Source organism: Lynx canadensis, chromosome X, assembly GCF_007474595.2.
Source record: "Lynx canadensis isolate LIC74 chromosome X, mLynCan4.pri.v2, whole genome shotgun sequence".
Classification (NCBI taxonomy): domain Eukaryota; kingdom Metazoa; phylum Chordata; class Mammalia; order Carnivora; family Felidae; genus Lynx; species Lynx canadensis.
The window spans coordinates 109,391,613-109,409,892 of record NC_044321.2 but is presented as its reverse complement, the minus strand read 5'-3'; the positions used below and the strand labels follow the sequence as shown (position 1 = coordinate 109,409,892).

The window sequence follows — 18,280 nt, the reverse complement described above, 5'->3', positions numbered from 1 at the left end:
TGATATCTATGTGAATACATTTTACTGAAAAAGGTCCTTAGACACACTCAGGAACACAATACCGCAAAAATTGAATATGCATTATTTAAAAAGTATAATTTGAAGGATAAAAAATGTTTTAACCTTCAAGTACTTACCCAATTACAAAACAAGAAATTGCTGTTCCAAGAAAAGCATATGCTAGGATAGACCCAAGGTTTCGAAAGAAATGTCTCTGACAAAAAAAAAAAAAGTTACAGTGCGTTAGAATACTTACCAATTATTTGAAAAAGAAAAGGCTTTCTATTCTAGTCTGCTTTGCTAATATTAAATGCATTATTCATTAAAGGAAATAAGAGAAAGAATTTTTGTGCAAGCATAAATTTCAGCAGGGAGAGAAGGGAGGGAAACCTGGAAAGAACTGCCTATTTCTGAAGTGACAAAGATGAAAAAGCCCATGGAGGTTAAGGTCGTTCAAAGTATATGAAATACAAAAGCACTTACTCTTTTCAGACTATATCCTGCATAAAATATGATAGGAGGAAGCAATATGTTGAAAAATACTTCTGGATCAAAGGTAACCTGTTAAAATAAAGAGTTCTTTTAGATGAATTCCCTTAGGAGACCTTGTATTACATTATCAAATTATCAAAAAGAAAAAAGATTTAATTTTAAACTGGTGAAAGGCAAGAATATTACTGTGGTAACTGCAAAATATTTCATATAGGATAGCTGTTGTTCTATTTCTCAACCAAACGACAAGGAGACAGTGTCGGAGCAATCTGTTAAGTCCTATCTGTGGAAAGCGTGTTACAACACACGCATTAGGGGCACCTGGGTGGCTCAGTAGGTTAAGCTTCCGACTTCAGCTCACATCAGGATCTCACAGTTCGTGGGTTTGAGTCCCACGTCGGGCTCTGTGCCTGGAGAGCCTGGAGCCTGCTTCGGATTCTGTGTCTTCCTCTCTCTCTCTCTGCCCCTCCCCCACTCATGCTCTGTCGCTCTCTCACTCAAGAATAAACAAACATTAAAAAATACTATGACATGGGAATGCAAGCTGGTGCAGCCACTCTGGAAAACAGGATGGAGGTTCCTCACAAAACTGAAAATAGAACTATCCTACAACCCAGCAGTTGCACGACTAGGCATTCATCCACGGGATACAGGTGTGCTGTTTCGAAGGGACACGTGCACCCCATTGTTTATGGCAGCACTATCAACAGTAGCCAAAGTATGGAAAGAGCCCAAATGTCCGTCGATGGATGAATGGATACAGAAGATGTGGTATATATATTTATACAATGGAGTATTACTCGGCAATCAAAAATAAGGAAATCTTGCCCTTTGCAACTACGTGGATGGAACTGGAGGGTATTATGCTAAGTGAAATTAGTCAGAGAAAGACAAAAATCACATGACTTCACTCCTATGAGGACTTGAAGAGACAAAACAGATGAACAGAAGGGAAGGGAAACAAAAATAATATAAAAACAGGGAGGGGGACACAACAGAAGAGGCTCATAAATATGGAGAACAAACAGAGGGTCGCTGGAGGGGTGGTGGGAGGGGGGATGGGGTAAATGGGTAAGGGGCACTAAGGAATCTACTCCTGAAATCATTGTTGCACTATATGCTAATTTGGATGTAAATTTTAAAAAAATAAAAAACGTTAAAAAAATACTATGACATTAAAAATCTTAAAAATGGTGGGGGGGCGCCTGGGTAGCTCAGTGTGTTGTGTCCAACTTCGGCTCAGGTCATGGTCTCACGGCTGGTGAGTTCAAGCCCCGCGTCAGGCTCTGTGCTGACAGCTCGGAGCCTGGAGCCTGCTTCGGATTCTGTGTGTGTGTCTCTCTCTGTCCCTCCCCTGCTCACATTCTGTCTGTCTCTGTCTCAAGAATAAACATTTAAAAAATCTTTAAAATGGGAAAAAAAACCATGAACATATCTTTGCTTTAAATAAAAGAGACCTCAAACTGGTAACAAAATTTGGGGGTATGGCATTATTGCTGGCAAGAAGAAACAGACTTCTTACATAGGGAACATCCCTAAAAATATATAGCATAATATTACAGTTAAAATACTTCTGTGTGACTAAGATTTCTAGTCCTGACAGCCTATTTCTTTTAATATCTATTCCCTATAATAATACAGGCACCCCTTTCTGTTCATGAGGCTACGGTAGGATCTGACATGAACAGAAAGCAGCTACACACATAGCCCATGCTAAAATTTTATTTACTAGAACTTTTAAGGAACTGAAATTTTCCACAGGTGGAAAGAACTCTTGCTGCAAAGTAAATGAAGTTCGTATGAAATTTTAAAAAGCATTAAAGATGGTCAGGACCACAACCAAGTAGCTGTGAGAGCCAAGTCCTGCCCATGCAGAAGACAGAAATGGAGGCAAATGGCCAAGGGTGGGCGGAAAAAAAGAGACATGCGCGATGAAGCCCTTAGAAGCTTCATGGGAGGGGGGACTATGATGGGGACAGGAGAAAGCAGCTCCAGGAATGTCTGGGAGCCAGTAAGACTGCAACACAGCCTCCTACATAAAGCTTTATGCACAGCATGGTACAATAACTGATACTCAGAATGGGGACCCTGAAGTTGTGCCAGATTATGAATCAAAGAAAGATTAAATTGTCCTCAGTATAGAATACAATCAAAGCAAGAAAGAATTCAGAGAAATATTAATGGAATATTTTAGGTATTACTCAATGTGCTGATGTACGATAAAACTCTAAAGACCATCTGCAAATTGAAAGAAATGCTTATGAATTCTGCTCAAGTCAATACTGGTCACCATTTATTACAATTATAAACATCATGCAGTGAAACAAAAAGGATTACAGTACTTAGCCTCAATCAGAAAATGAAATGTACAGATGTCCATTTCCTTAGCATTACGTTTGTTAATTGAGATCTTTCTCCATTTTAAAAGACAGATGATTTTAAACATCATTAAAAATTCATTATAAATTTTTCTCCTGAATCATTTTGCTGCTAGTTACATATACACTTTTTAAAAAAATCCCAATAGTCCCTTTAACTGAGAACTTACCTTTCTAAGCATTTCATTATCTTGCACGTTATTGAGTTCATGTGAACTGATCTCTCCTTTAAGTGTATATTCATAAAATTTCCCACTAACATTTACCAATAAGGTAGTTGGGCTTGACTGCACTTCACAGCTCAGGGTCACATTATTTACATCGCTTGGGACATGAATGCCATATCGAAGCACAAGGCCCACCAAAAGACCTGGAAATAATAAAAGAACCATATAAGCTCTTCTCTAGGACAAAGACTACTTCTTTTATACCCCATACATACCTTTGGGTTGAGAGCAAAAGAACTCTTATGATAGTCCCCTGTGCTTCAGAACCAATTTTTAGGCTGAACGCAGTTATATTTTAAAGTATTACTCAATTCACAAATCTGAGTCCAATATTCATATACTACAGTGGGACAAGAGGGAAAAACATTCCCTAGGGTACAGCATATATCACTGCCTTTCTAAGTCAACAAGAAGTAAGTGATGACGAATGTAACAAAATGAAAAAACACCTTCAAATTACCTGCACACAGAATATGCTCTAAGGTGTCCCAAACGGACAGTGTGATCGTGTTAGAAATATGTTTACCACCTCCCCCTCCATCCGCCTATTCACAAGACTGTTAAACAAAACACAACATTTCTCAAGTTATTGAGAAATAACTCAACCCTACAGTACCGGGTTGGCCAAACCATACACACTTAACAAATTGGAACGTCAATAATATTTGTGGATCGATCCAGTTCTTCTACCACTAAAAGGTCAGATTGTAATTTTAAAACATGTGCTTTAAAATCAAAACACGGAATAGAAGTTCTCAGCCTGGCACTATGACATCAACATATTGCTAGAATTGTTCTTGGATCATCATACTGGTATTCAAGTGTGCACAAACAAAATCTATGTTGATCAAACTATTTAATAATGGCTTTACTGAGATGTAATCCACATACCATAAAGTTTACCCTTTTAAACCACACAATTCAGTGGCTTTTAGTATATTCACAAAGTTGTATACTGATCGCCACCATCCAATTCCAAAACATTTTCACTGCTCCAAAAAGAAACCCCATACCTATTAGCAGTCATTTCCACTCCCCTCAACTCCTAGGCCCCAGCAATCACTAATCTGTTTTCCCTATATATAGATTTGCCTATCCTGGACATTTCATACAAATAGAATCCTATAATATGCGACTTTGTAGGTCTGCCTTCTTTACTTAGCATCATGTTTTTAAGGTTTATCCATGTTGTAGCATGTATCAGAACTTCATTCCTTTTTATGGTCAAATAATACTTTATTGTATAGATATACTTCAACTGCAAACTGAACTCAAACTTCTGGATCTTTGCTTAACTCCAAGATGTACAGCACACCACTATCACATTTTACCTCCCTGTTGCCTTTCACACTAACTTGCCAACCATCCTTTTAATATATATAAACAGAGTATTGTGCTGAGAAGGTCCCCAGGGTTCAGAGATGAAAACAAGGTCCCTCCCCCAAGTAGCCCTCAGTCCAGTTAGCAAAACAGACAAAATAAACAATTACAGCACAAGGTGTCATACAAGGTGTTATAAAAACAGAAAAGAGGTACCTAACCAAGCCTGAGGAAGTGGGACAATAGGGAAGCCTTTCCAAAGATGTCACCTAAGCAAGGAAACAAGTAGAAGAGGTTTTCCAGGTAGGAGGCACAGTAGTACACATCCAGTCACAGAAGAGCGAGAGAACACAGCCCATTCAGCGAATCACACGTAGCTCAGTATGGCTGGGTTATAAAGTGGCAGAGCTAAGGTGTAAAAGATCGGCAAGAGCTGAGTCATAAAAGACCTTGCAAGTTGGAGAAGAGAGTTTAGACTATATCTCGAAAACGAAAGGAAGTCATAGAAGGGTTATAAATAAACAGGGGCTTGACATCAGATTTCTATTTTAGAAAGAGATGGTTGGTCTAGACTACGGAGGTTCAAAGAGGCCAGAGAGAAGGCCACTGCAGTCATTCAGGCTCTAAGAGCTTAGGGCTTAATCTAAGAGAGCAGAAAAAGGGACAGAGAAAGATTTTTAGAAGGTATTATCCTTTAGAAGGATTCAGTGACTGAGTAGACCAGGAGGAAGGGAGGACACTGGGAGAAAGACTGGGAGCCAAACTGACTTGGCAACTAGGTGGGTAAGCTGGCCTGAGCGACCAGACAGGTAGCAACAGGGCCATTCTGTGAGAAAGGGAAAAGATTCACAGGGGAAAACGTACAGTTCTGTTTTGGACATGCTGAGTTTGATGTACCTGTGACACATGCACAGTGGAGTATGTGGGATCTGAAGCTCAAGGAAGTACGGGGTCTCAAGTGGAGATGGCTGAAGTCAGGTGCCTTTGAGATTACCTGGGGAGCAAATAAAATGGGAAGAGGACTATGGATATACGCCCAGAGCTTTATCCCAACATTTAATAGCCAACATGAAGAAGCTGGTAGAGGAGGGGCAACTGATGGAGGCGTCTAAGAAGGAAAAGCAACAGGAGTAGGAAGAAGAGAGGAGGGAGTGATGTAGCCAATGCTGCAGCAAAGTCAAGGAAGACAGGTGTTAAAAAGTGTCCATTGGGTTTGGCAACGAGGAGCTCCCAGGTGACCTTGGTAAGGGCAGTCTCAGTGGAGTGGTAGGGGCAAAAGTCAGACCAGCGTGGGAAGTGATGAAATGGGGGCAGAGGAGAAGAGCTAAGAAGTGGGGAGGGAGCAGAGATGAGGGATTCTCCGAGGCAAATTACAGTCATGCGTTTTTTAAAGTGAGCAGCAATGAATAACTACTACACGTTACGATGATCTCAACCTTTTAAAAAGTTTTAACAAAGTTTCAGATTGAAAATAAATGAAAGAGAAAATATTTTCAGGCCATATATCTGATAAGGGACTAATATCCAAAATACATAAAGAACTCACATAGCTCAATAGCAAAAAAAAAAAAATCTGATTAAAAAGTGGCCAGAAGATCTGAACATTTTTCCAAAGAAGACATACAGATGGCCAACAGGTACACGAAAGCATGCTCAACATCATTAAGCATCAGGGAAATGGGGAAATGCAGATTAAAGCCATGACGAGATCACCTCATACCTGTTACAATGGCTAAGATCAAAAAGACGATAAATAATAAAAAGTGTTGGCAAGGATGTGAAGAAAAGGGAGCCCTTGTGCACTGTTGGTGGGATTGTAAATTGGTGCAGCCACTATGAAAACTAGCATGGAGATTCCTCAAAAAATTAAAAATAAAACTCCCATATGATCTAGTAATTCTACTTTGGGGTATTTATCAGAGGTAAACAAAAGCACTACTCAAAAAGATAATTATGCACCCCCGTGTTCACTGCAGCATCATCTACAATAGGCAAGATATGGAAATAACCTAAATGGCCATCCATGGATGAATGGAGAAAGAAAATGTGGTATGTATACACATACACACACACACACACACACACACACACACACACACACACACACTGGAATATTATTCAGCCATAAAAAAGAATGAAATCTTGCCATTTACAACAATATGGATAGACCCTGAAGATATGCTAAGTGAAATAAATCATACAGAGAAAGACAAATACCATTATGATACCTCTTATATGTGGAATCAAAAAACAAAACAAAACAAAACAAAACCAAGCTCATGGATACAGAGAACAGACTGGTGGTTGCCAGAGACAGGAGGTGGGGTGGGAGGTGCAAGAAATGAGTGAAGTATACACTTATTTAAAAATTTAAAAAATGAGCCTGAGTGGCTCAGTCAGTTAAGCATCCAACTGGATTTCGGCTCAGGTCATGATCTCATAGCTTGGGAGTTCAAGCCTCATGTCTGGCTCTGTGCTGACAGCACGGAGCCTGCTTGGGATTCTCTCTTTCTCCCCCTCCCTCTGCCCCTCCCCTGCTCATGCTCACTCTCTCTGTCATTCAAAATAAATAAATAAACTTTAAAAAAAATAAAAATTAAAATTAAAACAATGAAAGATACACTGTGAAAATAGCCCACCTCTAAAAACCAAAATGAAAAAGTGATGGCTGGGTATCAACTGGGTTTGATAAACACAGCCTGGGTGAGAAAAGGCTATAGGTCCATAGTCATCCTGCCTACATGATATGGTAAGAGCTCTTTTGTCTACTATCCCTTAAGACCTAATTAAGAGGTGCAGAAAAAGTTACCCCCTTATGTGTATGTGCAAAAATCAAAGCTAAGCTACTACAAATAATAACAGCAGTACAAATTCTTTCCAAGTCCTTAAGCCTGACTGTGTAAGGAATGGTATCTACCCATTCTATTGCACTCTGACTCAAAGCTGAAATGTCGCTGGGTGCCCTGAGGAGGGCTCAGCGCTTGGACAAATTTGGAACACACACTTTGGCAGTTAAAACTTCAGTGAGGAGAGTAATTACTTAGGTTGGAAAAAATCAAGATCCTTTTATTACAGCATCAGACATCTGAAAAACTGGAATTTCTTTGAATAAAGTTGACAGTTCAAGTTAATTGGGGTTCTGTGAAAGGTCAAATCATCATCACGGAGTTAAAGCAATTCTCAGTCAAGAGAAAGTGCACAAAAAGAGGGCTTTGTTGAAGGGATAAGGCGGAAACTTCTAGCCTCCCACAGAGGCACAAAAAAATATTGATATCACGAAATTTAAAATCACCACTAACAGGCAACAAAGAATAAAACCACAAAGCGCTATCTTTCACAAAACAGAGAGGCCCCACCCCTCCTACACATTCTTGACCCTCTTGTGTTGGAACCCCTCCCAGGGATAAAGAACTCAGTATCACCCAAAGCCACGACACCGTATAGGTCTCGCCATCAATGGAAATTGATTTTCTAATAGATTTCAGCCCATTTTCCCAAGGTATCACACTAGAAGCCTCTGATAGTCAAAAATACGGAAGGAACATCACTGAGATATTAAGTGTGGCCAAAATTGATAAAATTTCTACAGATTAACAAGTGTTCGTATGTACATATATATTTATATACACATAGTGTATGTAGGTACATATATATTTATATACACATATCTGTGTATGTGTGTATATAACATTTATCTACTTCTTGAAGAATGCTGTTAGATTTTGTTTTAAAAGTCAACTTGACTTCAAGACAGCCAAAAAAAAAAAAAAAAAAAAGGCAAGGCCTTTGCCAGCCTCTGGTTAGTTTTACATGTGTTTATTTTTTTGTCTTCTAGCACATTCCCTGTAGTAGCTCTTCCAATCTTGACCCTCCTTCTCAGATCCTCAATCTCACTGCCTACTTTTCAGAGAAGCTATAGGCCATCTGATGTACACTGCCTCAATCCCATGCCTCTCCATGTCAACATTAGCTCATTTCCCCTAACCCCCCCCCCTTCTCGGGGAAAGATCAACCTCTTTTCCAAGGGAATCCTTTCGCCTAGCACCCTGAGTCAATCAATCTCCATCCTAATTCTTTCTGCATATATTATCTGATCCTCATAACCTTATGCAGTCCACACTATTATAAATCTCTCAGTCACTGTTTCCTCATCACTAAAATGGGGATAAATGATTTGCCCAACAGTATTTGGCATTAAGTGATAAAAACCAGCATGGAAATCTGGTTTTTCTATTTCCAAAGCCTCTCTAATTTTCTAATCATCTCCTGGCTCTCACCACTAACTGCTTCAGTGGTTAAGGTCTCCGTTCTCTCACAATCCACCTCCAAAACCCTTACAACTGTAAGTATTATCTTTCTACATATCCGATCTCATGAAATTTAGTACAGCATAGTGTACGATGTAGGAGAAAAAGCACAAGTTTGAAAGTCAGATAGATGTATTAATTCTGGCTCTATCAAGTTCTAGTCTGTGACCTTGGGGTAGATAACCTCTCACTGGACCTCAGTTTTCTCAAATGTAGTAATGAGAATACTAACCAGTTTATCGTTACAGTTAAGCTTTATCTCTTCAATATAAGGCAATATGGTTCCAGGCTAAGAGAATGGGGCTTCTGAGCCAGGCTGACTGGGTTTGAATCCTGGCTCAATACTTACAAATTATGTCACTTCAGGCAGGTCATTTAACCTCTCTGTGCCCCAATTTCTTTACCTGTAAATGGGAAAGATAACAGTACCCATCTCACAGGGTTGTTAGGAGCTTGAAATGAAATGATACTTGTAGAGTGTGTTATAATGCTCAACAAACATTACCTATTAAGGCACTAGATCGTAAGTGCTTTGTGGGCAGGGATGATGACTCATATCTGTATTTCCCATCACATCTCATACGTCAAAGACACTTAATATTTACTGATGAATCACATCAGTTAAGTGTAGGATCCCGGATACTGTAAGTTTCAGGCAAAACATTTCTTCCCTGTCCCTTGCTTTTTATACAATCTGTAAGCACACTACAGTGGGTGATCACTTTTCAGACTTAATTAACTACCCTGACAATTTTTACTAAAGGTGACTCACTTTTAAGCTTCTTAAGCAAGCGAGCCCAATGAATAGAACACTTGGGTGCTTTCACACTGTGTCTGTAGCTGTAGCAACTAGGCTATATTACAATCTAGAAACTGACCATATTGGCTTTTTTTTTCTTTTTTTATTCTTGACTCTCAAAAATATAAAGGAGAGGCTTATTTTAAATAGCATTTTTCCAGGATTTAGGAAGCTAAACGGACATCACAGAAATAAAACTATCAGTGGGCTGAATCTTGGAGGGCTGGATATTCCCAGAGTAAGGAGCCTATTCATCTGGAAGTCAAGCTGAAAAATAAAGGTCTTAAAATCATATATTAACATAACAGCTCTGATGGTATAAGAGTCATAAGAAAAGGTAAATGGCAGACAGTAATTAGGATTTAAAAACATCAATTTCCATGGCACTGAAAATACTTCGACCCAATCCCGTCTATTCTCAAGTTAGACTTGGGAATTAGTCAGGAGGCTGTTCATCCATAGCCTCCATTGCCATAGTGAGAAAATGGAACCGGCTACAGAATGCCAAGCCGTGGCAAACCAAGCCCAACATCCTTCTACTTTATATTCTGCAAGGGATACCTTTGTTTTTCCTTCACAAAATGCTAATGCTAAGGTATTCCATCACCTTTCACTAACTCAGACACACCAGGAAATGCAGTCAGTAATCCCACTTTCAATTTAGCTCAAGAGTTAGAGGAGGTTAAAGATATCAACTACCAAGGAGCAAATGTTTCCAGGGCAATTCTAAGTCCTTATTGGATAGGAAGGAAGGAAGGAAGGAAGGAAGGAACCACTACATTTGCCTCTTAACTCATAAGAGAAATTAAAAGAACTGTTCTGAGCCTAACCTGAGAAAATGCAGTTATAAGAGCAGTAACAATAGTATCACAGTTATCATTTATTGAACATTTACTTAGGGGTCAGGTACTAAGCTAAAAACAATTCTTCCTCGCAATAATCCAACTATCATTTTTCCCAATTTATAGATGACAGTGTAAGAGGGTAGGGGACTCTTGTCTAAGATCACGCAGAACAGATGGCACAGTGGTACAGGAACCCAGGTCTGGCTCTAAAGCAGGGGTTGGTGACTTACAGTGATGGTTTGTTTTTGCATGGCCCGAGAGCTAAAAACTGTTTTTACATTTTGTAGGTTTATAAAAGGTTTCTAAAAAGAAAAAAACAAAAAGAAGAAAACGCAACAGAGACACAGAGACATATGTGACCCACAAAATCAACACGAATTATTATCTGACTCTTCATAGAAAAAATTAGCAGACCTCTGGTCTTAAAGCCTTGCACCTTTAACCACTACATTGTACTCTCTCTCCATATGGAGGGAAGAGGGTTCTGTGATCGGTTCCTTATTTTAACACCATAATACTCATTTGGCATTTAACTAAATTTAAGATGCCATTATTTTGTTTATATGGCCTGTCTGCCCAAGAAAGCAAAGTTTTTTGAAGGTGGGGATCTATTTCTTTGTATTTTCTGTGCCTAATACATACTTGGCTGCCTAGCAAATGTTTGTTGAGGGCAGTAAATATAAATAAATCATGTATACATTTGATTTTACACTGTTATACAAGAAATTATACAGAGATGTGTAGCTTATCTGGCCATTTAGCTTAAGGGGTGCTGTAAATAAAATGCAAAAAAATAGGAAATATGAAAACCAGCTAATATGTCTAAAACCCAAGAATCCTAGGGAGCAGAGATACTTGCACATAGGCTTAGCATTTTATTACCTTACAAATGAAAAAGAAGCCTGAGTTCATGCATTTTCCTGATGCACACAACTACCTTGTTGGGCCACCCCTGAGATGCACATTCTAGAAGTCTGTATGGACTGGAAATGGCTGGTGGGGGGGTGGGGAGGGTCGTGGAGAAATGTCTTTTTGTGCCGAGGCTGCTTCTACCGATTTGCAAGTCCGGAAACAAAGCTCAACAAGCTCATCAGTGTCAGCTTGTTCCATGTGAAGATAATCTTCACTCACAGACTGCACTCATCTTTTCAGCCGTCTATATACCCTCACGACCACATTAAGACAGTCGGCAATATGTATCTTTTCCTCTCATGAGGCCTCCGCACAGGCCAAAACGCCTGTGAGCCCATGGTTTGCTTTGCCCTACTCTCAAGACCAAAATATAAAAATACGTAAATAAATCTCAAAAAGAAAGCACACGAAGACACAAGGACTGAAGCCATTTACTCAACGATCGGTCAATAACCTTATGCCACCAGCGTCACCCATACTGCCTATGTGTGGTGTTCCTAATTACTGTTCGGCTGAACTGTCCTGATCATCCTATAGTACAACACAGCGCTGGGAGATCTTTAACTCTTCCTTGTCCTCACCTCGGTACGCCTAGATGAGGAGGGTCGACCGCACGTATACTACTCAGATGTTACAAGCATAGTACAATAAACCAGGACATCATTAAAAATACCCTAAGCCTTGTTTATAGCTTCTTTCGCGTTCAGGGCTACACGGGAGTAAGGTTTTCATTCTCAACCTCGAAAGGACAGGGCGTAGCAAGAGCGGGGGTGATGGGTAAAGGTGGACTCTTGGCTCCAAGAGGACGCCAGATTCTGAGCAGCAGAGGCACTACTGCAGCTTCAATGGACCTTAAACAAACTGACACCCCAGAGAAATGGATCGCTAGGCTGTCTTCCCCTCCCCCAGTCCCCAGCCCAATCCCAGACACCGCACCCACTCCCTTCCCATCCTCAGTCCCGGGTCCCGGTCCCGAGCTCGGTAGGCAGAGGCGGGGGTGGGGGGGGGATGCGTGGAAGAAAAAGGGGGTGGGGTCGGAGGAAAAAAGGTGTGGACACGCAAAGGGAAGGGGGTGCGAGGCCGAGGAGGAAACGAGGTGAGGCAGAGAAACGGGGGTGAGGGGGCAGGCGAGGCAGAAAATACAAGGCATCAGAAGGGGAGCCGAACACAGGCCGAGCAGGGCCAGGAGAGGAGGCGAAGCAGCCGGCGTTCTGAGAAAGGGGGAGCGCCAGGGGGCGGACATGGGTTGAGGCACTTGCCATAAATCATAGCCAGGCCGGTTTCGTGCAGGAAGCGGGCCCGGCGGTGCTTGAAGAGCCAGATCGTGAGAATGGTGAGGGTGAGCAGCAGGATGAAGATGAGCAGGTTGGCGCTGTCCTGCCGGTGGCTCTCCTCGGCTTGCTTCTCGGACACGATCTCCTCGTCCATGGCTCTCGCCGCTCCGCCGGCGCCGTCCGAAGCCCCGGCCCAGCTAAAGACGCCCACTGCGAGGAGCAACCAGAGCGGCCGCATGAGCCGGCGGGCCCCGGGGCCGCCGCCGCCGCCGCCGCCGCGGCTGAGGGGCGCCCGCAGCCAGCCGCGTCGAGCCATGACTCCCCCCGCCCCCCGCCCCGCTCCTCACCCGCAGCCGCCCGCGGTCGGACCACTCCCCGAGGGCTCACGGGAAAGGGGCGGGGCCCCAGGGAAGCCGTCGGAGCGCGCGCCGGCGCCGGCGCCGCCGCCGCCGCCGCCGCCGCCGCCGCCCTTAAAGGGGACGCGACACTCCCGGCTGGTTCGGCCCCATCCCTTCTTCTTTCGGGTCTCCACCGCACGGGTTTCCCCCAGCCCCGGACGCGCACCCTCAGGTGCTGCCACGGAACGAAAGGCTGTCGAATCTAGCCCACGGCCTTCTGGAAAAGAACCCTCAGCTGGGCGTAATCAAGCCGAGGCAGATCGCGCTAGGTCTACTTCGGTCCTATCCTTATAGCTCTCAGGGGACTCGAGCTTTCATGAGCCATCTCAATATTGTCCCCCGGTGTCTCTTAACTGGATAAAAAGTTGTCCCCTTGGGAGATGCCTGAAACGCCATCTCATTTAAATCGGGTTCTCCTTGTTCAGCCCTCCCTGGGAAAAACAACAACACTGTAGTAGCTCATAAAAGAATCGACTCAAAGGCAAGGAATATGCGTGTGCCGGTACGTTCCGTTTTCCTCACACGTAAACCACCCGAGATACGAGTTATCGTTCACGCCAGGAACCTGTGCAGAGACACTCATCAGTCTCGCAGAGAAGATCCAATCGGTGTGTGCTCAAATCTACCTGAGCTCCAAGCACTCCTCTCCCCTCCCAAAGAAGAAATCTTTTGAGGTGTGGCGCGTTTCTCCCTATCCTCTTGCACCTTTTGCACGCTGTCTTAACGCACGTTTCACCCAACTGGTGTCACCTTTGACACCATCTCTCGTCTCTCTTCCTCAAAGAGTGTTTACTCTCAGCCTCTCGATCTGGCACACCAGAAAATCCACAGTTCTTCCTATTTTCCCCCATACGTATCAGATCACACCTTAGTCTGTATGGGCTCTCTGTTACAGTCTCTGGACTTTCATCTCTACCTCTACGTGAATGAACTACAAATCCCAAACTCTGATCTGCCACCCTCCCTTCACCCCTCTACGGGTTGGACACTGAGCACACATCCTTTTGAGGGACCTAGCAAACTCAAAAACTAAAACTGCTTAAAAAAAAAAAGTTAATGTTTATTTATTTTTGAGAGACAGAGCACAAGCGGGGGAGGGGCAGAGAGGAAGGGAGGCACGGAATCCAAAGCAGGCTCCAGGCTCGGAGCTGTCAACACAGAGCCCGACGTGGGGCTCGAGCTCACAAACCGTGAGATCAGCGGTGAGCTGAAGTCTGACGTCGAACCTAAGACTGAGCCACCCAGGTGCCCCTCAAAAACTAGAACTGCTTTGAAATGAGCTCATTCCCCCCACTACAGACCTGAATGCTTTCTGAAAACGTTCATACCATTTCATACCATTAATGGTATCCAATTCCTATTATTCTGCTTAGTAGAGGTCCTGATTCTCAAACTCTTTTTTTTTTTTTTTTTTTTTTAATCTCATGGCCATATAACCTCCTTGCTAAGGCAAATAACATCCAGGAAACTCCAAGATACCCCATTTTGGACTCACTTCCACTAACCAGCTCTTTAAGTTCTGTGAGGATAGTGAGCTGGAAAAAAAAAAAAGACCTAGAACAGGTGTTCAACTCCAAATTCTGGCTCTGTCGCATCAGGAACTATCCTAGGGACTCTGAGCCCATTTTCTCCTCTTAGTGCCTGTGTCTGTCAGCATTCCCAAGAAAGCTCGTGGCTGCCTGTCCCCTGTACCCTGGCTCCAGCCTAACCCTAACCACACTGCCCTGTGCACGCAGGGCTAGACTTCAGAGAAGCTAGAAGCCCAGGTGAGGATCCTTCCCAGTCTCCCCACTGCCCTATCCCCAGACCTGTCTTGGTCACTCCAGAAGACCAAGAAAATTAGTTTACCTGTTTCTTCAGGCCTAACCACCTAATCCCAGGCTGTTTTGCCTCAGCACAAATCGTTCTTTTAGTGTCGGGAACTTGAAAAACACCAAAGTCACAGATTGCTTCCCTGACCACACAAAGCAAATGTCTTCAAGCCCCAGACTCTGCCTCTGTTTACAGGCCCCAGAAACTTAGTAGCCCCTTTGAGCCTTCCCTCCTTTTTCACTGTGAAAATCAAGACCCTCAAGAAGACTCTTCACCGTCTTTACTCCGCAACCTACTTAAGTATCTGGTTAGGGCCCCTCCTTTCTTCTCTCCTCCAGCCTCAGGTGAAAGAGGTGCTTCCTCCTCCCTGATGAAACCACCTACACTGCAGTCTGTACTCCGCATTCTGTCATCTCCTTCCTGCCTCTTCCAGGATCTAGTCCGATAATCATCTCTCTCCACCGTTTGCAATGGCTCCTTGTCCACTATCTTTCTTTTTATTGAAGTATAGGTGACATACGCCATAGGTTACATTGTTAGTTTCAGGTGCCCAGCACAGTGATTCCACAGGGCTATGCGTTATACTGTGCTCACAAGTGTAGCTCCCATCTGTCCCCATGCAGCGCTATTATAATACCACTGACTACATTCCCTATGCTGTACCTTTCATCCCTGTGACTGATTTATTCAAAAACTGGTCTTCCTGTTCTCCCAAACCACTTCCAGATCTCTTCTGAGAAACAGACCTTTGTCTACACCTGCCTCCACTATCGCACTAGTTCTTTCTCCCCCTCGGCGATGAGCTTCTCAAAAGAGTTGGCTACGTTCTCTACACTCTGATCCCTTAGTCCAGAGATTAGCAATGTACAGCCAGCTGAATCCAGCCTGCCACCTGTTTTGGTATGACCTGAAACTAGGAATGCTTTATACATTTTTTTTAATAGCTGAAAAAAAATCAAAAGAAGAATATTCTGTGGGAATGCAAGCTGGTGCAGCCACTCTGGAAAACAGGATGGAGTTTTCTCAAAAAACTAAAAATAGAACTACCCTATGACCCAGCAATTGCACTACTAGGTATTTATCCAGGGGATACAGGTGTGCTGTTTCGAAGGGGCACATGCACCTCAATGTTTACAGTAGTTCTATCAGCAATAGCCAAAGTATGGAAAGAGCCCAAATGTCCATCAACGCATGAATGGATAAAGAAGATGTGGTATACACACACACACACACACACACACACACACACACACACAATGGAGTATTACTTGGCAATCAAAAAGAATGAAGTCTTGCCATTTGCAACTACATGGGTGGAACTGGAAGGTATTATGCTAAGTGAAATTAGTCAGAGAAAGACACAAATCATATGACTTCACTCATATGAGGACTTTAAGAGACAAAACAGATGAACAGAAGGGAAGGGAAACAAAAATAATATACAAACAGGGAGGGGGACAAAACAGAAGAGACTCATAAATATGGAGAACAAACTGAGGGTTGCTGGAGGGATTGTGGGAGGGGGGATGGGCTAACTGGGTAAGGGGCATTAAGGAATCTACTCCTGAAATCATTGCTTCACTATATGCTCACTAATTTGGATGTAAATTTTAAAAAATAAAAAAATAAAGTTAAAAAAAAGGATAAAAAAAAGAATATTCTGTGACACGTGAAAATGATGTGAAATTCACATTTCAGTGTCTATCAGTAAAGGTTTATTGGCCACGACCATGCCCATTTGTCTGCTTATGGTCTGTGGCGGCTTTTGCACTATAAGGCAGAGTTGAGTCGTTGCCAAAGAGACTGTGGAGCCTGCAAACAGCCTAAGCTATTTGCTGCCTGGTCCTTTATGGGAAAGGTTTGCTGACCTCTGCCATGGTCTCCACCAGTTATCCTTCCATACTTCTACTAGAGGGATCTTTCTGAAGCACAAATCTGATTATATATAGCACAGCCCAGCTCCAACCTCCCCCCCCCCCGCCCCCACCATTGTCTTCGGTTCTGGCTCCTTAGCGTGGCACACAACACTCCCGAAGTCCTGACTTCCGACCACTTCTTTACCTCCTAGCCCATCCTTCTCCCCAAAATATATGTTGCTTCAGCCATTCTGAAGTCCTTGTAGTTTCCCAAATGCTTCACGTGGTTTCCTACATCTATGTGCGTTTCCATGCACTCCCTCTGCCTGAATGTTCTTCAACCCTTTCCTCACCTAACTTCTGCTCACCTGACAAAACTCAGTTTAAAGCTTTCCAGGATGCCCTCGGGCTGAGTGTGGGGCCCCTTGTATGAGCCCCCACAGCCCCTTGCGCAACTCTCTCTTAAGCCTTCCTGAAGTATTATCATGCTTGATTTACAGATCTGTTACTCTACAGGTCATGGGAACCTTGAGGGCAGTAACCAGGTGTTACTTATTTCTTTACCGACAGCACCTAGCATAGTCTAACCAAAACAGGTATTCAATAAAACACATCTGGGCATCCATGACTGTCTCTCAAATTTAACTGAGTACCAAGGAAATCACCATGTTTGCAGAGGACATTAAATTCTCTTAGCGACATAGACTCGGTTCAAGGACTAAACTGAAAGAGGACTTTACAGTACTGGGTACATAGTAAGTGTTCAGGAAATACTTGGTCACTGAAAAGTGTAGATAAGTTTAGCCTCTCGGTTAGCACAGTCCTCGGCTTACTGGATGTGCTTGATAAACGTTGAGTTGATTAATTCCTGTGTTGGGGGAAATGCCAGAAACTAAGCTGAGGCCGTACCTGGAAGGTCTTTATGCTGCAGACATTTTTAACTCATTTATCTCCCTGGTCAACACTTCCCCAGTGATGGGGCGCCTGGGTGGCTCAGTTGGTTGAGCATGTCTTTTTCTCAGCCCAGGTCATGGTCTCCCGGTTCGTGGTATCCAGCCCTGCGTCAGGCTCTGCGCTGTCATTGTGGAGCCTGCTTGGGATTCTCTCTCTCCCTCTCTCTCTGCCCTTCCCCCATGCTCCCTCTCTCTCAAAAGAAACTTTAAAAAAAATCTTTAAAAAAAAAGATTCTCTCTCTCTCTCTCTCCCTCTGCTCCTCTCCCCTGCTCGCGCATTCTCTAAAATAAAAAATAAAAAATAATAAACCCCAAACTTCCCCAATGTTAATTTGACAGCAGAAAGGGGCAGGAGGTGAGGCCAGCTGAGAAGTTAGAAAGGTGAGAAAAAAGTGGTTAGAACAGTAGTCTTGCTGAAAAGTCAGGGGGCCTTAACTTATCGGTTGCAGTAGGAATGGAAAAGGGAGAAGGGAGGCTGGATGCAAGAGCCAATGCAGATGTAGGATTAACCCGTCTTTGCAACTGATTGGCTGGGTAGACTGGGAATGCTTGAGGGAGAACGACTGGAAGATGACTGGAGGGTTTTGAACCTGCATAACTAGAAAACACAGGACTGCTGATAGCGTTAAGATGGGAGGCAGGAGGTACAGGTTGGCTCTGGACAGGTCGGTTTTAAGGGACCAGCGGGATGGCCAAGTAGAGGGTCT

At 43.2% G+C, this 18,280-nt stretch overlaps 1 protein-coding gene across 4 annotated transcripts in view; it reads right to left on the bottom strand.

Moving 5' to 3' along the window:
• Window positions 1-12,934, bottom strand: part of SLC9A6 (solute carrier family 9 member A6) — a 54,229-nt gene extending 41,295 nt beyond the window's left edge. For 3 of the 4 annotated variants that reach the window (XM_030305015.1, XM_030305011.1, XM_030305014.1), the window contains exons 1-4: window positions 12,540-12,870; window positions 3,041-3,240; window positions 484-561; window positions 138-214 (exon numbers count right to left, since the gene is read on the bottom strand). In XM_030305015.1, the coding sequence (XP_030160875.1) occupies window positions 138-214; window positions 484-561; window positions 3,041-3,240; window positions 12,540-12,870 (686 nt within the window). Of the gene's footprint in view, window positions 1-137; window positions 215-483; window positions 562-3,040; window positions 3,241-12,539; window positions 12,871-12,901 lie in introns of those variants that run through there. The other variant, XM_030305012.2, reaches the window with a different exon arrangement.
• Window positions 12,935-18,280: the final 5,346 nt, after the last annotated feature.